The following is a 24914-nucleotide window of genomic DNA, read 5'->3' as shown; positions in this document are numbered from 1 at the left end:
CCATCGTTCGTCTCCGTTAGGTCTAACTTTCCCCTGTCGCTACTAATCTAACTATCTTCTTTTATCATTTTTCATAGTAGGTCTTTTGCAAATGTTCTATGTCTAACGTACTTCCAAACTAACGACCTTCTAAATACAAAAGTAGTGAATACGAATCCCTGGAGGTATGTGAATTGTACGTATCTGTTTATTATTTGAACACTATAGCAGAGTTGAAAAAAAAGGTGAGGTAATTTTCTTCCTCCCTTTTTTTTAAAAAATTGACTTTCGATCTTACTCCTTACGCACAAAAGGGCATCGCACTGTGTAAAGTGTCACCAAAGACAAAGGAAAAGAGACCAAGAAGGTGTCGACACAGTGATTCGGGAAACCAATACAATGAGATTTACAATATTTAGTAAATTTAGTACGACGAGAGTGCGTGGGAAGGTTTTAGTATCTCCAGACGTCGTGTACCCTTGTTAACAGACCGAACGCACTCTCGAACACTACTGTGTGCACATACACAAACACAAACACACAGACAGAAAATGAACAAGGGAGCGTTACGGTAAGGAAGGTCATTAGAGGACATGAAGTCTCGTAAATACCATCTGATTTACTGTCTGGGTCCTGAGCTTGAACCCAGTAAAACAAGTTCTTGTGTAAGTGACTGGTCATGTATTGGGATGGTAGTCAGTACTAAATTTAACAAAAGTTTTCATAAAGTTGGTTATTTCTTCGATACATAACGGATATAGTGACGAGACCTCCGAGAACGGACAGTTCAATGTGCATAAATATATTCGATACTATATTATATGTGACTTGTTTTTATATTTACGTTGTGAAAACAAAAACGAGGGTAAAAAGTACTCTACTTGAGTTTCTAGATTTTGTAAAAGATATTTGTGTTTTATTGGTAAAGAGAGTTTATAACAAGTGTTTAGACTTTTGTAGACACTATCACTCGTGAAGAGGAAACGGCTCTATTAGGTAGGGTGGAGTGTCCACACCGTATAGTTCTACGACTAATCTGTCGTACTAATAACGTGTCCACACGGAATCCGACCGGTGTTATTTTCCGGTGAGACTTTGCACGTCAAAACGAAATAACCCCCCCAGTCTTTGGCGATCCCAATTTGGATTGGGATTGGGATTGTACAGTGGGTAGAGGAAGCGTATCTCAACTAGTCCAACACTAACACCGGACACCTTACAACCAGGTGAGGAGAAGTTACGACACGTCNAGACAGTCCTGTATACGTAAATGCAGATATTTTGAGTGCCTACCTGGCTCGGGATAGAGATCAGTCCTATGTGTGATAAACACACAGCCTCGGTGGAGAAGAGCCAGGTAGGCACTCAAAATATCTGCATTTACGTATACAGGACTGTCTCAGAAAATTAGAATATTGTGATAAAGTTCTTTATTTTCTGTAATGNAAAATATCTGCATTTACGTATATATGAAAGAAAAAGTTATAATAATCGTACTTTCGGTTCTAATGTGCCTGCTTTCTACTCTCCAGGTGTCGATGAAACCCACCTGGAGAGTAGAAAGCAGGCACATTAGAACCGAAAGTACGATTATTATAACTTTTTCTTTCATATATACGTAAATGCAGATATTTTGAGTGCCTACCTGGCTCTTCTCCACCGAGGCTGTGTGTTTATCACACATAGGACTGATCTCTATCCCCCTCTCCCTCTCTCTGTCTCCCTGGTGGAAGAACTCGTCCATTATCCGATCAGTCCACTGACGATACAGCTCCAGGGACTTGGTGGGGTTACTCAGGTCGGCACAGTGCACCATGTTACGCAGCACCTGTAAATAATACAGAAATGTAATTTAGTATATGCTTGTTTAGTGAGTATATATAATTGCCGCCCCCAAAGTTTAAAAGACATTTTTAGTCTTCTCTTGTAAAGTACTACAGATTAAGGCGACTGAGATTTACACAGAAGCGGCATTTAAGGTTCTTTCTATAAAGGGTTTTGTTATGAAAGGAAGTCAGTCTAGAAAGAAGAACTCCTAGAAAGACCATTAAGGGGCAAGTGTAGAGGGAGTACTTAAAGGTAAAAAAGAAGACGGATGGAGTGAGAAAAAGAGTGACAGCAGGGAGCAGAGGTCAGCTATGTAGGAGGCCGGCTAATGACCATTGGCTGAGTAACCTCTGCCAACAATGACTATTGATTAGAGCTATTAAAAGCTGCGAAAGAGAGGTGGAGGGCTTGCAGTGTCCAATCACATTCTCACAGTCCATCCAAGGAAATATATTAAGAATGCTTTTTCTTTTAACTGTCCCTTTTTTTATTGTTTTCTAAATCTCAACACCCACCTGTATCCTGTCTGTGTAGTTATCCAGCAGCAGTACTCCTGAGCTCGTCACCTTCTTTGTCTCCACCATAGTCTTCAGATCAGCCAGCAGACTCATGTGTTTGGACATGTCAGTGGCCAAAACCTGCATAAAAGAAAGAGAACCATTCATCAGCATTAGAATAATTTCGGAATGTTATAATATAAATCGAGAAGAGGAAATACTATGAAACAGGATTTCTTACCAGGTCGATGACCATCTTGCGGAGGGACTGTCGCTGCTTCTTAGGGACGTTCTGGAATATATCACAGTTGTCTTCCTGTAGTAGCTTGAATCCCACAGCCAGGTGATGGTTCTCCAGCACAGACTCATCGTTGTACATCAACGCCAGCTCAGAGTCTGAAAAAGCATCAAAAATATATATTTTAGTCTCTGACATAACGGCTTCTATCCCTATCTATTCTATACATTTTCAGGAAAGCAACACATCATTTCAATCAGTCCTGTGATGGGTATTATTTTGACTTACTGGTGTTGATTAGGAATTGGTTTGATACTCCAGGATGGTCAACATCATGGATAGCTGCAGCAAAGATGGCTGCTAGGATCTCAAGATCTGTGAACACCGCCTAAGAAGAGGTGGAAAACAAAACATTAAACATTTCTAAAGGGTTAAAAAAACAAAAGAATAACTATATATATCTATGCCAATTTTCAATCAAATACGAAGTCTGCCTTTCTTTCTACACAGATCAAGTACATGTACTGTATAACACTGTGTGCGCAGGATTCAATAGATGAAAGACAGCCAAAAAGAGAAGATCAATAGCTTAAGTCCGGGGCATTCTGACCTGACTGTGTCCTACCAATGCTGATACAAAATGCATGCAGGGAAAATCTAACAAATAAGTCACAGAGGGCCAAGTGTTGGAGGAACGAAGGGTAATTCCCCGATCAATGGGGGAAGATATGATTCAATGGAAGGAGGTTGAGTTCTTGAAAGTTGGTGTGGCGATCCAGGAAAATTGCAAATGGGGTGATGTAAGCGCCCACGCCTCTAATTCAGTTTCCCCCTTCTGTGGATACTCACTGGTGTCTAAGTCAGAAGTGGTGATTTTTTTAACCCGTAAAGTAGAAAGTGGACCTTAATTTGATAATATTCCAAGACTCTGATCTGAGGTATTAAAAACAAGTAGTATAATTAACTATATAATAACTTACATCTAGGGCTGGAGTGGAGAGGAGGATGTGTGTGGATTGGGCTACGTCAGCAGCATGCAGGCTGTTATGGTAGGCCACATCTGAATGGTAGTGGTCCTCCAATGTCATCATGTAGGCCACGAACGTATCCACAGGGATTTGAAATGTCTTTAACAGGTCTCGCTCCTAGGAAAACCAACATGGTAGAATGTTTAGGAATAAGTGTGCTTCATTTGAGTAGAAATAAACAACAAGTATAAGTGGAGAAACAACAGAATACAGAATTCCAGACAATTCATACCTGGAAGATGGCGTACATGATGCAGGTAAGAGGCCGACTGTGGGAGTACTCTGAAACGGTGAAGATGTTCAGGCCCCACTTGTTGAGGTCCTCCAGCTCTTTGGACAGCAGCTCCTCCTTATCGGTCTTGACGCCGAAGCGCGAGATGCTGCTGGTGGAGAGCGAAGGACCATGGGAAACCTTTTTGACTCCGCTGATCTGTGTCATCAGCTGCTGCCTCGTCTGCTTCTTCTTCTCTCGCGCCTTGGATGTCGGCGACGGCATCTCCACCTCATTCTGTTTGTCTGAGGGACAAGAAGATAGAAAGTTGTTAGTTTTTACTAATGTGTAAGAAAATTGGTTAAATTTGGCCTCATACAAGAAGAGGTCTGATAATGAATCTACTCTGCAATCAAATGAGATCATATGCTGCCATTGGATCCAGGTGCACTATAGAAACACCTGCAGCTGGTTGGCTACTGAGGGATTTATTTATTCACTCACTCATTCATCATCTGTACCTCCATTCATTTGTTCAGTCATGCTGCCCTCTCCTCCACCTGCAGTCTCTCTGTGCTGCTACTGTTCATTTTTCTCTGCCCCCCCCCCCACCTATTAGCAGGTGGCTCACATCTCATCTCCTGTTCTCTTGACTTTCACAAGGCAGTCCATTGACAGACTGAGAGCTGCGGCTCCAACACAGTTAAGGCAGGTCCATAATGTCGGCCATTCAATAAACTGCCACATCTTTCACAGCTTTGTCAAATCACTTAGTGTAGAGTGGGATTTTTATGTCTAGTTTGTCTTATTTATAAGTTGACTCAACCACAGTTGGCCTGGCTACAGATACATCGAGCAAGAAGTCCTAAAACACATTTAAAACCTTTATAAAAACCTTTTAAAAAAACAATAAAAAGGGAAATTGTTAACTTTTTTGCAATAGTAAATATAGAAATCTGCCAATAATAAGTCATAGCCTGCAGGGCTGTGTTCATCACAGAGGAATTGAATGAAATCCTGAAGGGACTGGCTATCGGCACGAATGTGAGCTGCGCACTCATCTATCAGCCTTCCCCTGTGGAGGGTTATTCAATTACCAGCTGTAATTCAAATAATCACTTTCACTCTCACGCTCTCCCTCCCTCTCTCTTTCATTGTATGCTATTATTTTTCTCTCTGTCTCTCGCTCTCCCTTCAGTCCTCCAGTGGTAATTGAGAATGGGCAATTAAGCGCTCTCAGACATGTGATGCGTGGGAAACAAGGGGAAGAGCAATATATTGCCCTCTAATTTATTACAAGCCATCATTATCACCAATGCTGTGTGGTGTCTTTGCGTCCTTTACATGTATGTGTGTAGGAGAGAGAAGGACCCGTTTGTGAGAGTTTTCAGTGTCACAAGTAAGTGCCAATATGCTGCGGACGGCATGGACTGATACGACTGATACATTTTAAGTGAACCTGATGTACCAGTTGAAATCCTCTCGTTTTGGACTGCAATGTGCTAGTCAAGCAAAGTACATTTCATTTGTTTTCTCATCCATTTTCACTCTTCTCTTCTTCGCATTAAGCTTATCTTATCTTTTTTTTTCCCAATTTGAGGATTTCACAAAAATAATAATAATACTGAAGCAGCCGAAGTAAAAATGTGTGTTGTTTCTCTCCTGTTCTCCCTTCTCGTTCCCTCTACTCTGTCACCTCCCACGTCTATTTCGATTTCTTTTTCATCCTCCTCTATATGCTCTCTTCTGAGAGACACAGATGCAGTAGGGAAGGCAGGGAGGGGTGCGTTTGTTGGGGCCATTTTTTCCCTTGGTGTATTCCCCGAACTAGGTGTGTTCTGCTGCTGGCTGATCAAAGGGAATTATGACAGAATTATGCTGCAAGCTGTGACGGGGTTAAAGGCACACGTGAATGGCCAGGGTGCTATCTGCTAACAATCCTTAAAGGAAAGTGAGAAAACCTGGACTGAAATCACCCTAAATGAGTAACTCTGCAGTCTTTATTTATCTAGGGAATTACCAGGCTTTATGAGCAATGTTTTACGGTTCAAAGGTCCGCCTTTCCATCAGTTGAAAGCTTTAAAACCGAGATAGTCTATAATAAAATCATTGGGATTTATGTTGTATCTAAGAATAACCTCTGCAGAACATGGCATGTGACAGGAAATGATCATTTATCTGGGCCTAAATAAAGAATATCTAGAGCAGAAATAAGGGCATTACTGACGTGATACTAATCTTAATGGATGGGAGGATTAAACTGGTCAGCTGAGGCCCAACCATGCCAGCTTTGCTGCTTCAGCCGTTTTTTCCCCACCCACTCCTCATAACTGTTTTTTCCCCTACCGCCAGTGGGGTGATCCCGACTTCCTTATCGAAGCGATAGTCATCTCTGTCGGGATTCTCGGGGCAGCGAGAGGTGGAGTGACAACAAGGTGTCCCCGCTGACAAAGATGCACTAAGATGGGGATGAGTCACTGAATCTGCCGAGATCATCTCACTGCCAGCTAAGGGGGTTCCTCTATACCTCTATTTCTTTCCCTCACTGCAGTCACCTCCCTCTCTCCCTCCCTCCCACGTTTGTTTTTTCTCTGTCTCTCATCAACCTTTCCCTCTCTCTCTATGATCCGGTGAGGAGGGATCCGCCAACAACACTAAACCGGATGAGTTTGCCAATCGATCAGAAGCCACTTCCCATAAATAATCTGAACTACTTCAAGGAGCATTCTGTCACCCTTCTAGCATCCCTTTTGTTTTTCAATCTATATTTCTAATTATTGAATAATTTGTCTAACTTTAACATTACTTTCTTTAGCTCCTGTGGGTTTCTCCCATTGACCAAAAGCCTACATTGAACCCATTTGAAGAAATCGGCTGTTTTTTCTTATTGTGCCGATTTTCATATTTGTATTGCCACACAGTGACTCGATGGTGTTGTTTTGTACCGGGGTCACGCAACATGATGTTCATAGGGCTGTCAAAAAAGAGAAGAAAAGTATCTAAATACAGTATAAAAATATATAAATGTATTCCCATCTATTCTCAGAGCTCAAGTTTGCAACCCACACTGACAGCATCCACTTCCAAACCGCTCAGATTCTTGTTAACAAGCCCCTTGTTGTCAAATTACACTTTAACAGTAGTCGGCCACCTTAAACACCCTTTTTTTGCCCTTTGTCATTCTTTAAGAAATGTACCCTTCTTACTTCAATATCTATGGCCATTTGGAGCCCGATGACATCTAGACAAAGCTAAATGGCGCAGTGTTTTATGGTACGCCCCCACAGAAAAGCCTGCCAGATCAACTTGCACAGCTTAACATGTACTGAACCGCCACAAACACATTGCAGCAAAACAGAGTGGGGCCGTCTTTGTGAGCAACTACATCTTTTTTGTATTTTTAGTTTTATATGAGCTGTTGGGACTTTATATGTATATAGAGTTATTGTTGGTAAGGATTATTGATTAACTATACAAACAAGATTCATGAGTCTTGACAGTAATTTTACCTAGGAAGGTGTTGGAGATGAATTCGGAAACCTGATTCCCGGACCGACTCATCTCAGATAGGTGCGTCAACTCCCGATTCAACATCCTCTTGAACTGCAAGAGAAAAAGAGAGAGAGGAGGGGGGAGAGGGAAGAAATGTCGTCAGTTTCCAGAGAGGGGAAAACCTGGGAAACATTACGGTACAAGATTCCATGCAAAATGCAGCAGTATTCCACCAGCTCAAGATTATTATTTAATTACAGCGTCAAATCAGTGGGGTGACACACATGTTATTTCCCCCTCCATTTTCCCTGGAATTAATGAGGATGCTGATCATTATTTGTTTTACCAGTGGGGAAGTCAACCCCTCTTTATAACCCTCAATTCACCCCGGGCAACCAATTTTCTGTTTTATTGCACTGAATCACATTTCTGGGGCCTATTTAGCTGCTTCACCTACGTCAGTATGCAAACATTTCAATGATGTCAAGAGCAAAGTCTGCACAGTGCACTCTAAATTCCTCTTTGTTACAACATTCTTTAAATGTTCATGTACTTTCAATAACATGAACCATTTTGAATAGAGGAAATAGTTGAGGGAGACGGGTGCATTTGACAGAACATGGAGACCCGAGCACTGCAGCAGCAGCTGTTTATGACAGACTGATGCATGCGCGTGCACACACATACAGACCAACTCACACATACAGACCAACACACACATACAGACACACAGAGCTCTGCAAAGGGCTCAAGATGGAGCCTGAGCCACAAAAACCATTCTGTCAGACCCCCCTTCATCATGATGGAAATGTATTTCGGTGAAATTAGGCTAGCACAGTTATCTCAAATGCTCCACAAAATAATTATCAAAATGCTGAATTTCAACAGCAACACAGCAAAGCGATACAATGAAATCCATATGTTATCCCGATATGCTACGTAGATAAGCGCCACACACCTTAATGTAACCCCAAGACACCGACAGCAGGTAATTTGCTTCAGGCATTTTGGACCCCGTTTTTTGGTTCCTACACAAAGCCAGAACTGTAATCCAATAGAAAAAATTGGAGGCAGACAAACAGGATTCTTTCAATGCCAAAAAGGACCACAAAATCCCTTCTTCTCTTGTCTTGTGTTTCCCTTTCAGCAGCTAAGAGAGCAGCTCGACGATGGCTCACTCTCCCTCTCAGCAGCAGAAAAAGGCCAGCTTTGACTCTCCATGCCTGTGGAGGGATGCAAGAATAGATGGAAGGACAAATGGAGGAAAAAGAAGACAATGTAGCGAGGAGAGGAGGAGATCCAACAGGCTCGGTGGTTCGGATGGAGCAGCTGGACTCTCAGCGCACAGATGAATTATAGAGGAGCGAGAAAGGGAGGAGGAGGAAAAAAACAACGATGGAGCAGGAGGGAGGGAGTGAGGTAGTGATGTTCATCTGACTGGAGGGGGGGTTCCTCCACTGGATTTGTCTTGCTTTGCTGCTCTCACTGCTGTAGCGCTCACTCCCCCTCCTACCCTGCTTTTCTCTCTCTCTATTCGGTTCCCTCCCTCTCCTGTCTCTTTCCCCCCGCTGTAGTCTGCCAACCCCACCAACACGCTCTCTTCAGAACACATCATTTGACAGAAAGTGGGGAGAAGGGGGAGCCCTAATTACGGCTTGGCATTGGTGTAAACACGAGGTTGTGATGGGATGTTTGAGTGACTGATATTTTATATCCAGACTTGAGTTCCTGATAAGATGTCCTCTCTCCTCACGTTTTCCAGCTGTGCAACCATTGCCCATGAATCCCATCCTTGTCTATTCCCAACCCCTGTAATTCCCTCTCAAAGGCATTCTTTCATGACGTCAGTTCAGCCATTGTAAAGGAATTTCGTGGAGCTGTACAGCTATTCCTTCCCTCTACAGTAAAACAATAATTTGACAGAGGGGATGGAGCATGTTTAAGGAATGTGAATGCAACTGTATTTATCGCCATTATCTCTATTATTATCCTCTCCCTCTTTTGAGTCTTCTGTTGTCTACTGACATCCCGAGCGTGGCGGCCATTGTAGAGATCTCATAAGCCTGGTCATTATCTGCATCCCATAATAATATTGGAGGGTATCTGTGCAGGGCTATTTTTACCAAGCGCGAGACAACTATGGAGTGAGGAAGACAGTCAGAGCAGAGGAAAAGAAAAAAGAGAGAAGGGAGATAATTGCATCCTTCCCAAATTTGGTCAGTGAAAGTGTGTGTGCGCCAATTACCAGAACACCGCAACGCTATGGCAACAGCATCAGGCACAGTGTAGGGCTGTTTTGAAAAGGAGGAGAGGCTTCCCCTTTTCCTTTTCCAAGGCAGCCATGTGGTGTAGCTGCTGAGCTGTCACGAGAATGCACCACACACATCGCCTCTGCTCACATTCATCAACCTCCCCCTCCCCTCCGCTCCATCTCTCCCTCACTCTCCACCACTTACATGTCAATTTCTCTCCCTGCTGCCAACACTGTCATCAATCAATTTCTCTGTCTGTCTGCTTCAATGGCAGAATCAATGGGCTGTCCTTGGAGCAGGTGTTGATACTGCTGCAGTGTGCAAGGCTAGGGCCACCTGACTGATATACTGTTACACCAGAACCGCCAGCCTATTTTGATGGCGCTGCTTGTGCTTTTTGTCACGACTTTTGTTCTGTGAAACCCCTCAGCGGATCGCTCTTCTGCTTTCGCTAATGAGAAAATATCCAGTTTTGTCAGTTCAGAGCCAATCCATGGGAAACTGTAAACAGAAGTTCCCACAGAACCTCTCAGTCCGATGCGTTTGTGTGTGAACGAGTTCGGAAAGATGAGGGGGAGATCAAAGCTTCCCCGAGAGGATCCCGGATTATCCTCCCACTGAGGGAAAGAACCAGAAGCAGGGAGGTGGGACGCGAGAGAAAATAAATAAATAAAAGAAACAGAGGAGGCAGCTCTTTAGCTTACTGCATAATATATAAAGAAACCAGAAATAACAGCGGGGGATGTCTCTCTGCAATGTGTTGAAGAGCTGTGCTTCGCCCAAGGGCTGGAAGAAATGCCTCAGTGCACACAGTCAGCAGCAGCCAACAAATGCTATTATCTACAGTTAACCACAATTGATGCTGATATGTCACATGCATGTTTTACACACTCGTATGTGTGTATTATTGCAAGTGTGTATCTGATTGTGTTGTATATCAGGGGAAGAAGGCAAGCCACTTTACCTCCTAGTGACACCATGACGCTTGAGGAAGATTGGCCCCTCGAAGCTTTATGGGTATCTCTCTTTCACATACCCACATAGTATAGGTATATACAGTATATATGTTTTCCTCTTATCCTGTAGTATATCATTATTTGCCATCAAGTTATCCTTAACATTGCTACAAGCACAGTCCAGTTTATTTATTATGCCAATTTCTTTGCTTGATTCTCATCTGTAGTGGTTCAGATTTAAGTTGTGCCTTTAAGCCACCAGTGGGTGCACTACGCTCAGTCAGAAGCAAAAAAACAGCCTGTTCAGTTTTCAGAGAGCAATGACCTCTTAACCCTGCAGTAACATAAATGCACTGCTTGACCTATGGAGAAAAAAACTGTGTAAATGATATTTTTCTATGCAATATAAAAACATGCAAACAACTGTTGTGTTGGCAGTTGTTCAACTACAGTAACTAATCTGTTAATCTGTATTTACAAAGATGAGTGTGGAAGTTTTGAAAAGCAAATTAATAACACAAAAAGGTTACATTTTTTTCCTTAAATTAATTATTAATACCATAACAACATTTCTTTATCATCTGAATCTACTTAGTACATATCATTTTACATTTACTGAATGCAACATCACCGATAGTGACTTTTGAGACATTTAGAGGCAAACCTACAGTTGTGGTTTATCTTCTTCTCGCTTTTGCAAACATATGACGCAGGCAGGTAACATCGATGCAATTGTGACATAACTCCGTAAAGACTGAGAAACCTTCCTACGTATGAACCATGCGTAAGTCATATGAAGCTACAGAAGTTTCTGAGAGATGGACAACCTCTCACTTCCTCTGACTCACTCATGCACATGTGTATCTTTATGAGAAAGAGTGGATTAATTTCTCTGAATCCAAACATTAAGATGTATCGGAAAGAACAATCAGCTTTCAGAGACAACAAATGGATTGAGAGGAATAAGTAAGCAAGCAATTTCTCAGCTGAGCAATTCATTTCTATCACTTCCAGCTGTGCAAGGTCCCAGAGTTAGATGTGGTGTGCAACACACTTTTTGGCTGAAGGAGAGCAGTTAACAGGCTACTCAACTGCACCCTTGAGCTCTGGTTGCTTCGAAAGCAGAAAACAATCTGGTGTGAAATATTACAGAGGCAGAAACACCAAGAAACAAGAGATCCTTGAATTACCCAAAAAATATTTGTTATTCTCTACTCAAATGAGGGCTTAACTAACACAGAAAGCAATGTTCGATAATGCAAACAAAACTAATGTCATCTATATTCCTAACCTTTGAGAAAAAGATCCACAAAAGTTCTTTATTCATCCTGTTTTTAAACTTTAATCAGCACCTAACCACTTTGCCGCAACCTCTCTCTTCTCCACAGATGATCAGAGTGTTCGGCTTCAGTCCAAAAAACCCTCTGAAAACTCAGAGGATTTGATACAATGCAGAAATAAAACGTATAACCTTACTCGGTCTCACGTAACCTACATCCACGGTCCTTGTGCTTAATAACTAAATTCCCTTTGTCTCTATAGATGACACTAGACTCTTCTAAAGAAAGTCAGATCTTTCCTTGATGCTTTTGATTCCACAAAACAGTTTTTGAAAATACCAACTACTATATAGGTAACATTCAGTTTAACATTGTTTCAGAACAAAACAGCATGTGTAATTAAAAGTCTGATATCCTAAAGTAAAGTTTAAGTAATCCCAGAAACAACATTTCTACCTGAAACGGACAGAAAAACATTCCATCTCTGATCTGCACCGAATTAAACTTGGCTCTCTGCTCTAAGGATGGCAAGAGGTCTCTCAGTGTCTTAAAAAACTGCCACACATATTAATTCAGTGTCATAATAAAGTGTGCACAAGGGTTCTCAAAAGCAGAATGCATGCTCCACTCCTTGCAAGAACCTCTGAAAAGTGGGTTTAAAAAGAAAATGACCAAATAAGTTTACCACTGAAAAAGAAACTTCTGTAATGTACAGTAAAGGAACTAAACATCAAATGCTTTCAAAAGTAAGAAAACCCTAATGCAGGCGCTCAGCATGTGCAGCTGTAAGATATATTTAAAGTGCTCTCAATGTTAGGGTGACCACTTTAATCATCACAAAGGACAAAAAGGAGCAACTGAAACTTTTATTTTTAAAAACAACGAAGCATGTTCAAGTCATATCATGTTGAGCAAAGTTAAACACTGAAAGTCCACCAAAGAGACACAGAGAAACCAATACAAAAAAAGTAAACTCTTTACAACAAACTTTTGAAAAGTCTAAAATAACTCACCTTTCTCCAACCATTGAGCTTCCCTAACTTCCTCTCTTTCTTGTCAAAGCAGCAGGCTCCCATGTTGGTGTGTGTAGAGTGCAGAGTAGAGCGGAGCTGCCGTCCTATAAAGTGTCTGTCTCAGTCTGACTACAGGATGAGTAAAAGGAACAAGCCTTGGCTCTCTGACGCCGGGAAACGCAACAGCTCTAGTGACTCACTTTGGGCTTCGAGGTCTGACTAGGCTGTACCTCACACCCTGTGTACTGTATGTGAAGCAATGGTTGACTTTGTGAGTGCAAGAGAGACAGACCTCTGGCTCATACACACTCCCTCATGGGGGTAGTCCCGCCTCTTGCCTCTTGTGCTTCTAAGCTTTCTGTTCACGACTCTTGCAGCCAGCAGTCATAGCTCTGGGGTTGACACTGTTGAGATCACCCTTTATAAATCCATGCTGATGACTAAAACACTTCCTGTTTTGATAGACACAGGTGGTTACTATAACTTGAAAAGTAGCATGCCTTCATATGGAATATAACCAAAAGCACTCTTATGCTGCCTTTATACATTTGTAGAAAAAATGCACAAATTTGAAGCGACAGAAAAATGTAAGACTTTGTTGTAGTGCACGATAGAAAATCCGATGTGTGCCACGAGCCACAATTGATTTTCTTTCAACCCTAACCCTAGCTCTTTTTTAATTGGTGTTGTGTAAAGAGATACCAGAATTCTGTAGTGAAACTACATTATTTACATATATTTATAATTGTTTCTTTCATCATTTTTGCGGGTGGTAAATATTTATGAACCATGGTAGAGATTTGTTGATCTGCAATTGAATAAAGTCCAATAAAATCCTTTATAAAATATCCCACCTCTGTTTGTGTTTTTTTTTTTACTGTGAGAATTAATTATTAATTAATTAGCAATTTACATTGTTCTGATGTTTTAAAAGTGACTTAATCAATATAAATATTCTGTAGACTAATTTCTTAAAAACTCCTATCATTCCCAAAGCTGGAAGAGACTAATTTGTCAACTTAAAATCAAACAGCAATATATATATATATTTTTTGCTGACTGATTACTTAATTAACAACAAATGTTGACAAATTATTTGTGCCAATTGCCTAACAGATACCTGATTTATCATTTCATCCCTAGACCCAAACAGCCACAACACAGAAAAATATTCCAACTCACAACAGGCCTTGACATGTGTACATCAGCCATTCATAACAAGGAGGACAGTCGGGTGCAGCGACAGCCTGCACTTCACCTTGAAGGTACAGCCACAGCCTCTCAAATTTCACCTCCCACGTACTCATGTTCCATACTGTGACACAGCTTGAATAACAGTTTTTCCATCTTCACACAACAGGTAGTCAAGGGGTCACATTAGCTGAGTGGCATGTTCATGTTAATAAAACCAGGTCGAGTTTTACGCCCCACATGACAGAGCGGCAGCAGTTGTGTAATGTTTTAGTTTACTGTGAAAACAAGGCTAGGAGTAAGATTGCTTAGATATCAATGGGATTAACCTAATGTCAATGTGACACAGAACCACGTACACACTCTAACACACACAAACACAAAAAGTTCATGCAAGACATGTTTGAAAGAGTCCTTATCAGATGGTTACGTGCGAGGACGCATTCCATGCCAAAGTCACAGTAATGAGAAAAGGTCAATACACAACAAGTACATTGTGCCACCTGACCAGTCACGTCCAGCACTCACATTGCTGGCTAAATGTCTGGAGAAACACATCTCAATTTGCATCATTCTTAAAAGGTACATTTAAAGATAATATTTTTCTGGGTTTGCTGGTTTTTAGTCTAATATAGTACTTTCTGGCAATACCAGAACTGTTCCTCTATTAATCAATAGTTGGGATATTTTGGAATTCTTCGAGTTGGAGAGGCTCCTGAAATCAATCATGACCTGCGGTTAATGTTTGCCAAATATTTTGTGATTGCAAAAGTGCTAAAATTACAGTCTACAGTGAGATCATTTGTCCCACAAGTCCACATATGTGAGGTCAATATGAATCAGCAGCTTAACCACAGTTATGAATATAATACAAAAGTGAGACTTTTTATTCTTTTTGAAAAACCCTGAACACATTATGCTCTAACAGAACTCTCCTGTGTTATTCAGTTGCCTTGTAGCCTTAAATCCATTGTTTGTCATATCATGTCTGTTGTTTAAAGTGGTAAATAGTATTTATCCAGTCCATGTGTTCAAACCAAAACCAGTCCAGCTGACTGTGTTGGATGTATGTCCAGATGACGACAGTAATAGGATAAATAAACACAACCATCTAAATGAGCATGATGGGGTGTCTATTGTCGTCTGGAGAGAGAGAGGGGGATCAGGAAGGAGACAGGAAGAGAGAGTCACTCTGCCCTCACACATACAGACACACGCACATTCACACAACCACACACACACACACACACACACACACACACACACACACACACACACACACACTCGCCCTTCCGCTTTAGTTTATTGTGTTTGACCCACTGCGGGATCCCTCACATCCTGTTGTCCAATTGTATGTGAAATAACAAGCTTATCCTCTTGGCTTGCTTAACAAACTGTTTTCAGGCACTCTTACAAACAGCTACCACACGGCATATACAGTAAAGCAGTATTCCGGGATTGTTCTGCCACAAGCAAGTCGTAAAATCTTTAAGTATTGATTTGAGTCAGCAAAATATTGTAAAATCCGTAACTTCCTATAAGCTATAAGGTATGACTATTATTTATATTAAAAATGTTTAAAACATGAATCATAATTAGCAATTCTTAGACACATGTACAATTAGGAGATTAATTGATAAGTAATACATCTTATAGAGACAGCCAAATGGTGTTGTGCAATGAGCCCTGTCAGTGAGTAATATGGTTAAATGGGTCATTTAAAAAAAACAAAACAGGAATTAAACCTTGGTGCACATCACACCCAATCAATGACGCAGAAGCAACAGAATAACCAGATGAAAAGAGGGCCACAGCGGGTCAAGACACTAAAAGACACACTTCCTTTCGTCAGATAATATTTGCACAAAAAGAAAAAGAAAAAAATGATGGAGCTTGATGCTGGTTCAGGCAGAAATCATGTGATGAGTGACATCCAGTCTCAGTCATACAACTGTGCAGGCTTAAAGGACACATGTCATGCTTTTCCGGTTATTACCCGTCCCCTTGTGTGTTATGAAGGTTTTTCTGCATGTAAACGGTGTGCAGAGTCAAAACCCTCAAAGTGCATCCTGTAGCGAGTAAAACTCTAAAACAGAAAATACCTCACCAAAACGCCTCGTTGGTGAAACATCATCATGACGTCATCCTCCATTTGATTCTTCCGGGTACGTGCTTACGAAAGCACGTACCCGGAACTAAATGGGCCAATCCGTGGAGCCGTTACGTTACGTCCGCGGAGCCGTTACGTTAAGCCCCCGCTGATTGGTCCAAATTGACCAATCCACACACACACACTCAGTGCAGGCAGCCCTGCTGATTTCTGCTCCGTGCNAAGCTCAGGCACTCACCTGGATTCGGTTCACAACCGAAGGTGTGAAGCGCTGTGGATGATGATCAGCACCTCCAAAAGTCTGAGGACCATGGTTCGCTCAGAGGCCATGGTCACAGCAGGAAAACGCGATGGACTGTCCCACTCCAAGTAGGGAATGAGTCCTTACCCAAGTGAAGGAGTTCAAGTATCTCTGGGTCTTGTTCTTGAGTGAGAGGAACAATGGAGCGTGAGATGGGTCGAGAATCGGAGCAGCAGCGGGAGCGGTATACTGCAGTCGCTTTACCGCACCGTTGTGAGAAAAAGGGAGCTGAGCCAGAAGGCAAAAGCTCTCTCTGTCTACCGCGCCATTTTTGTTCCTACCCTCACCTATGGTCATGAAGGGATGGTCATGAACCAAAAGAACGAGATCGCCGGTTACAAGCCGGGAGATGGGTTTTCTCCGCAGGGTGGCTGGTGTCTCCCTTAGGGATAAGGTGAGAAGTTCGGTCATCCGGGAGGGACTCGGAGTTGAACCGCTCCTCCTTCGCGTCGAAAGGAGCCAGTTGAGGTGGTTCGGACACCTAGTTAGGATGCCACCTGGGTCCCTTCCTAGGGAGGTTTTCCAGGCACGTCCAGCTGGGAAGAGACCAAGGGGTAGACCTAGGACCAGGTGGAGGGATTATATCTCTTCGCTGGCCTGGGAGCGCCTTGGGATCCACCAGTGAGAGCTGGTTGATGTGGCCAGGGAAAAGAAAGTTTGGGGCTCTCTGCTGGAACTGCTACCTCCTCGACCCGACCACGGATAAGCGGGAGAAGATGGATGGATGGATGGAAAGGGGAAACCCAAAAAGCACAAATAAATAGGCCTGAGTGATATTTTATGGTGTAGAAAGAATAACTTTTCAGTTATAGTATTGCGACTGTTACCTTAGACAGGTGGATTCAAGATCCACATTTCAGAGATGTTATAATCACAAGCACAATAGCTACAGCGCAGTTTTTCAAATGAAATGTAAAAATAAATAGAAATAGTGTAGAAGAAATGCAAACCATTAAAAGTGAATAGTGCAAAGTAAAATAAAAATAAAACATTTGAAATAGAACAAGACTAAATCAAAACAGAAAATGAAATACCATTGTGTCAGAAGCTGTAGAATCCAGGGTCTGGTAAACATCCAGCTGGATTTTTTAAGAGATATACAAATCTGAGAATCCAACTAGAGTGGGTGTCCTACCTGCTGTGGTCCGGAGCGGGGGATCCGTGCTCTGGGATGGACAGAGGGGTCCGGGCTCTCACCAGGTTGTGACTGGGGTCATGAGCGAAGCTGCAGGGCTCGCACAGAGTGCACGAGGTACACACACTGAGCACAGAGGACAAGATAAAGGAGGGTGGAGAGAAAGAAAAGGGAAGGAGAGAAGGGAGGTTCTGGGACTACTGTAACAAGCTGACGTCTGTTGTGTATTTCAACAGGAGAAAGAGAAAGTATTCAGGCAAAACAGAAACTGATTCACTTTCTAAGTTTCAGATATCAAGGAAAGGAAACACATTAGTCGTGTGTCACCACACCTCTTCATGTCTATATGAGGCATTATTATCTCTACCTTCTTAGAATAAACCTCACCAAGACTTCGAACCCTGGGACAGCATGTCAACTAAAACTAGAAGTCATATATTGGTCATTATTATCTGCAGTACCAACATTTAAAAAATACCAAGAAATTAATCATCTCCTTTGTTCATTATGCAATATAATGAAGAAAAGTCAAAAGCAAGAGGTTAAAGGAACAGTTCATAATTTCAGACAATTGCTTTTATTCTGAGCGTGAGATGAGAAGATAGGTATATATTTACTCCTAATATCAACTAGTTACCTGTATAAAAGACACCTGTCCACAGAATCAACCAATCAGATTCCAACCTCTCCACCATGGACAAGACTAAAGAGCTGTCTAGAAAAAATCCCACTCCCGATGGAGATTTTTTAACTTCGTTCAGCCCCCGATGAAAATGAGGAGAAAAAAAACAAAAAAGACGTCACATATATAAATCGTGTAAAATGCAATTATACGGAATGGAAATGGAAAACACACGACAAAAACCCCAGACACCTGTGCAAAAGTCACAAAATGATTTTCTTGTACACACGTTAGATTAAGATAAATTGGACGAAATAAACCCCCACCTACCCAGTCGAGGAGATCCCCCTAGGCCCCCGCACGAGGGGGCCCTTCTACTAAAATAATTTTACAACTTCACTTTACGACCACGTGAGACCACATTAAGTATGTAAGAACACTTAAACCACCTATGTCGAAAGTGTCGAGTATACTTTCCCTCGACATATGAAAATTTATAAGGTTAGTGAGAAATCTTATACTAGTGTTGGTTATGTTTAGTACAATTTGACCCAAATAAGAATAGATACAATGGATCAATCCGTAAGAAAGAAAGATAATTACGTATAAAATGATTAGTGGAGGAAAATTTTGACCAAAAAACCAAAAAAGTGACAGGATATCATGTGTAACCTTACTAAAGAATTAAATAGATATAATTTATCTATTTCCACACGGAGGGTCGAGAGAGCGAGCGGAGAGAGAGGAAATTAGAGGAGGAGGGAGGGAGGGATCGAGCGAGAGAGAGAGGGAGACAGAGCGAGCGAGTGTCTCCCGGACAACCACGGAGGTGGCACCCGCTACTGCCAAACCGCAATTTTTTTATTATGTGTATAAACATTTCACCCCCTGTTGTTTGGCCCCTAAAGCCTTTTCTCGCCCCCTGTACAGGGGGGGAACATGGGTCACCTTTAAATGGCGGTACGCACAACATACAGGTTTCACGTTATTTATAAATATACCGTTCAATGTTGTGTGTCTCATTTAAGACGGGGAGTACCCACGACACCATCCGACCGTGCTGGATCCGACAAGGTTACCCGACTACACCAAATACATTCTAAAGACCGGTCTTTCCTTTAGTCGTTCCCTCCCACGGGGTGTAACGAAAAAGGGCTGACGGTTGAGACCCTGGGCGTTTTAGGTTCGTTCTTGCACTAACCAGCTATCAAGTAACCACCCCCACCGCCCTCCATCCCCAGCGGAATCTACTATATCTCAATATAATTCTCTATCTCAAGCGATACTAATCTAAAGCAAATACGGGTATCCCAATCTAAGAAAATTTAAGTGTAAAGGAAAAAACAAAACACATAAAATATGTAGCCTGGGAACGGGAACCGGCTCGGATAAAAATCTTGATACGGGCCCCGCTAGTTCCAACGGGGGACGCCCGGCTGATTCACGGGCGGCCGTGGCGACACAACCAGGGATGGACGCACATCACACAATGGGTTATCAAAAGAACCACTGACACACGAAGGGTCGACCGACGGAACTTTAGGTAATTGTTCAAGGAGGGCACATCAAAGAACTCGGACTAGTGGAGTAGAAAGAGGACTAGAGTTTTGGGGTGCGCCTCGGTCTAAACAACACCTCGGGGTCTGGTCTCCCGCTGACTACGGAGGTAAAGTAAAAAGAAGGATAATTGCTTAATTACCGCTGGTTGTCACGAGAGGGAAGGAGTGGCTCGACGAAAGAACTACCCAGAACATCGGTCAGTATCGGAACACGTCCAGGATGTCAGAACAGGGACTCGCNACCTTGTTTAGCGATACACAGCCAAACACAGCCAAACTCAACCTGAACACACACAAAGTCACAGCCGAAATAAAAACAATAAGTGTGGCTTGATATTGAGTAAGCTCAATATCAAGCCACACTTATTGTTTTTATTTCGGCTGTGACTTTGTGTGTGTTCAGGTTGAGTTTGGCTGTGTTTGGCTGTGTATCGCTAAACAAGGTGAATACTGCTGAATACACATACTTTACAGAGATGCTGTATGCGAAACCAATGTGAGTTTGGAAAATTGCACAGTATTTTTCTATTTTAGTATACCTCAACAATGGAATTATGATCAGTGGAAATGGCCATGACATGTGTCCTTTAATATAATTGACAGCGTTTATACCAACACTGCTTACTTCAGCCTCTAAAAAAACAAACCTCTTCTTACTGCACTTGTTGAAACTTTGTTGACTTTGCCAAGATCATGCTAAGCTCATGTGTAGATTCTCTTCCCTTCTTTAGGATCAGTGCTTTTTGCAGGGTTTGTTTAAAATAAAAAGTGTATCTTAATCAATTAAGGCTAGCCAGAAGAAGAATATAATAATACAAATCACATGATGGAGCCTGCCTACCTTATTAGAAGCCATGTCACTGACGGAGCGGTAGGTCTGGATGGTCTCCAGCTGGTCCAGACACCAGTCCAACTCCTCCATCGTCTCCGTGGCCAGCTTCTGGTACGCCTCATCTGTCATCAAGCAACCACCACACAGAGGCACACAGTCAGAACAGACAGTGCACATGGAGCCAGAGCACTGCCCAGCCACTCCCAGGCAGCATCCACCCACAGGTCCAACTCGGGGCGCCTGCTGCTGCAGCTGCTGCTGAGGAGGGGGAGCGGTGAGAGGGGGCAACCGGCTGCAGAGCTTCTTCATCATGAGGAGGGTTTAGCTGTGGGGAAGTTACTGTGTCGGACTCACAGCTGTCAGCAGAGTGCAGTAGGAAAGTTGCAGACACACAAACAAGCACACACACAAAAAAACTAAACGCACTCTCACATTCTGAGGCCCTCAAGTCATTTACATGAAGTCAAAGTCCTAGCAGGAAACCAAATACCCCCTCACCCTCACCACACAGGCGCACTTTACACCACCTCACAGGAAACAGACACCTGTAAAATACAGATAAGGCCGAAGCATACTTTGTGTAATTTTTGGGAATTCATTTTCAACTCTCAAAATGACATAAAAAAATACGGTACGAAGATAATCGACGGATAATTTGTGTGATCACAACCCCATCTTGACTATGGACAGTCAACATATATTGTTTCTTTTAAAATGAGCTGAGGCACCAACTTGCTTCTGGTGGGACCCCGCATTGAGTTTTAATGAGTCCATGCGTAGTCGATAACATTTGTCATTTTGGTTTGGTGAATAAAGGAAAGGTGTGGTTTTGTAGTGCTAGTACTTACACAGTCACAGGACCAACCACTGAATATATGTAGCCCGGATACAAAATAACAGGAACTGTCTTAGGTATCAATTTTACCTGAACTGAACTGAATATTTCCGTAACTTTAAGCAGCCACAGTGTGTTTGCTATTGTGTGGTTATGCATTGTGTTGTTTTTTTCTTTGTAAAGCATTTGTTTGTTCTTTTTAATTTAAGTCATACAGTATAGCAATAATTAAAGTTAAAATAGTGGGTAAATTACTGGTTATCATATTTCATTATCACAATCATTTTCTTTTTTTGAATAATTGATTCGTAAATACAATGTCAGAAAATAGTAAATAAAAAGGAAATGTCTTCAAATGTTGTGTTAGATTGAAAAATGTAATATATTCTGGTAATTATCATATAACACAAAAAGGAATAACAAATAAAATCTTAACACTGCATTTTTTAAGGGAAGTTTATTCTAACCGCTTTTTTAAATAGTTGCAGAATGATTAGTCATTAAATCCTAATTTGTTCACCTTCATGTTCATATTAATTTAAATAATCTATAACATTTTGTCTTAAATAATACAGCATTAAAGGTGGGGTAGGTAATTTTGGAGAAACCAGCTCGAGATCGCTAGAATTTGAAATTACACAACCGGAAAAAATCTGCCACTTCCTTACAGAGCCCCTCCTCCAACACACACGAACGCGCACATGACCAATGAGGGTACGAGATAAGTGTGTGCACAGATGGAAGGCTGACAGGCAGGTAGGCCATCCAGTTATTTTAGCCGGGCTGGCTAAAATAATTGGGCTACGGCATTGGGCTACGGCTTCCACAGATGAATTTTTCAATGGATTTTTTGTCAAAGCACTTAAGATATTCATTGCTATCGGGATGTTAAGAGCATTCCATGGAATATAACAAAAAGTGTATCTCGAGCCGGTTTCATAAACGTATCTACCCCACCTTTAACGGTTGCTATGAACAATCACATTGGTGACTGCACATAATGAGATTCACAACCCAGATATGAAGCTTTTCCTCCTCATCTCTCTATACCACCAAATGCCTTGATTGGTGGAAATACAAGATATTCCACCCTATTGCCTTTCTGAAACTGATGAGTAAACTAGGAGTGCAGCTGCTGTCCACAACAACAGAACTGAAATTATGTTTCGAAGTGTCTTCAATCACCAAGGGTTTCCTTTATCCTCAGATCAACAGTTCCTGCAATTTCCACAGACAAGAGTCAGTACCAGAAGTAATCATTTCATCTGGTGCTGCTTCCTGAATCAGGGAAGTCCTCTTCAACCACCTCAGGAGAGGAACAGCATCCTGCCATAAATCTTCCCTCAAAAGCTATTCTCTCTCCTCTGTTGGTAGGATTTTCCATCACCACTGCCCTTCTCACTCAGAGGCCTGTGTAAAGGCTTTACAGCCACTCAAATAGGTTTTATTTTGTGTTTATGAACAATGGCCTGCAATAATCTAACATACATATTTGAGCTCCTTGATCAAAATCATTCACATGCAGAACGATAGAAAAAGTGTCCAGAAATGACAAAAACGTACGGTGGCCGAAAGGGGCAAATGTGCCACAATGGCCAAAAACAATTACATTAGAAGAAATGGCCTGCAGTTTAAAAAACGATGTTAATATAAGAATTCAAATTTGCCAAAACTCATCGTATAAATAAACAACTTTACCAACTTGAAAGCAAGTGTGCAGTATTTAGAAGACATTCACCAACTGCACACAGCTGGGATTGCAGCACTTTTTGACGTTTAGGGCGTATAAAGTTAGTCAACAATCAACTCACCTAAAATGTACGTTTAATTGGCTTATTTTAACAGTGTGATTGTACGAGTCCTTTTAAAGGTGGGGTAGGTAATTTTGGAGAAAGCAGCTTGAGTGCGCGAGAATTTGAAAATACACAACCGGAAAAAATCACTTCCTTACAGAGCCCCTCCTCCAAGACACACGAACGCGCACATGACCAATGAGGGCATGAGATAAGTTTGTGCACAGATGGAAGACTGACAGGCAGGTAGGCCATCCAGTTACTTTAGCCGGGCCGGCTCAAATGATTGGTCGTACTTTTTACAGTACTACGGCTTCCACAGATGACATTTTTTTTATGGATTTGTTGTCAAAGCACTTAAGATATTCATTGCTATCGGGATGTTAAGAGCATTCCATGGAATATAACAAAAAGTGTATCTCGAGCCGGTTTCTCAAACTTACCTACCCTACCTTTAATATTAATGTAGATCTGCTGTAAGCTGGCTAGCTAATACACTAGTCAATTGAAATATACTGACAAAACACTCATAATTATGAAACACACTAACTCTGGTAACAGTGACAGTTGGCCAATTTAACATTTCCAGAACGTGAACAAGCGCTCTGGTCCCAGCTGTGTGCATCACTTTTTAGTGTCCCTGTTTCCTTTGTGTTTTGAGCTGCCTGCAGCGTTTTATTTGCTGGGTTCAGTTTTTTGCAGCGTTTTGATCATGCAGCGCCTTTGGTGAAGATGGGCGGTTGTAGCGCGTTTGTCCGTGTGGGCCACAGTAAAGAAATGTAACTTGATTACTAGCAATTTTGCAGAAATACAGATTGCAGAAAAGTCCAGCAAACTTAGAATGATCTCCCAAGCTATTTTCAGCCTTCTTGTGTTGTTTACTATTAATTCACTTTCCTCTGTTCTTTTAAATAATGAGATGCTTTGTGTTCAGTTAGTGCTTGTACTTCAGGATGTTAAAAAAGAAAGGCCTGCTTGAGCAAACATGATTTTAAAAGCAAAGAAAAAGAATGGCTGCAGCGTCAACGTTTTTAATCACCAATTAAACACTAATTACTGAAAGATAAACCTGTTGATAATTTAGACTAATAAATTAGACATACATAATTAATGTATATTTAATGAAATCTGCAGAAAATCACCTTGGCTCCTCAAACTGTGCTATGATAATGTGCTGTAATCCAGTTGCATCTGAATAATATTAACCCAGTACTCTCCTCCTTCTTTATTAACACACACACACACACACACACACACACACACACACACACACACACACACACACACACACACACTTTGAGTTCAGTTCATAGACAATATAAATGGACGACTGGCAGTGGTGGAAGAAATACTAAGTTACATTAGCCCAGTGAATAAATACTGTTACGGTAGTCCAGCATGTATAATGTTACTTAAGTACAGTAAAAGTACTAAAGTGTACAAAAACATAAATATACTGAAGTATCAAAAGTTCAAGTGCTCATTACACCACATTTTCCAAATGATAAATCACTGGATTCTAATTACTGACCAAATATTGTTTACATCATTTTAATGTTGCAGCTGGTTTTAACTTCTAATTACTTTTCAGACTGCCAGGTATCTCAATCCATAAAAGTATGTCATAATTTATATGTCGATTTTAATTTTTAATTAACACTAACAAGAAATTAAAGGTATCAAATGAACCTAGTGATATTTGAGTAGAAGTATAAACTAGTATCAAATGGAAATATTCAAGGAAAGTACAAGTACGTCAAATA

The 24914-nt window shown here is 41.5% G+C and overlaps 1 protein-coding gene across 1 annotated transcript; it reads right to left on the bottom strand.

Moving 5' to 3' along the window:
• Positions 1 to 432: 432 nt before the first annotated feature.
• LOC104955462 (cAMP-specific 3',5'-cyclic phosphodiesterase 4B-like) lies at positions 433 to 20681 on the bottom strand. Its single transcript, XM_010782789.1, has 10 exons — positions 20533 to 20681; positions 7290 to 7383; positions 3802 to 4085; positions 3522 to 3686; positions 2830 to 2929; positions 2545 to 2699; positions 2322 to 2444; positions 1625 to 1807; positions 1477 to 1528; positions 433 to 491 (listed from the first exon to the last, which is right to left on the bottom strand). Exons 1-10 carry the CDS (start codon positions 20650 to 20652, stop codon positions 433 to 435), a joined length of 1335 nt encoding a protein of 444 aa, XP_010781091.1. The 5' UTR covers positions 20653 to 20681.
• Between the last annotated feature and the right edge of the window lie 4233 nt (positions 20682 to 24914).

This window comes from Notothenia coriiceps, unplaced genomic scaffold (genome assembly GCF_000735185.1).
Source record: "Notothenia coriiceps isolate Sejong01 unplaced genomic scaffold, NC01 NC01_scaffold00024667, whole genome shotgun sequence".
NCBI lineage: Eukaryota > Metazoa > Chordata > Actinopteri > Perciformes > Nototheniidae > Notothenia > Notothenia coriiceps.
The sequence above is the reverse complement of the archived record's forward strand: the minus strand, read 5'-3'. Positions and strand labels throughout refer to the sequence as shown.

Excerpts from the sequence above, each read along its gene's own strand:
- LOC104955462 (XM_010782789.1), bottom strand. The coding sequence starts at position 20,652 with ATGACAGATGAGGCGTACCAGAAGCTGGCCACGGAGACGATGGAGGAG. Across the intron at positions 2,445-2,544 it reads GCAAGATGGTCATCGACCTG|GTTTTGGCCACTGACATGTC; the intron begins GTAAGAAATCCT and ends TCTTTTATGCAG. Across the intron at positions 1,808-2,321 it reads ACTACACAGACAGGATACAG|GTGCTGCGTAACATGGTGCA; the intron begins GTGGGTGTTGAG and ends TATTATTTACAG.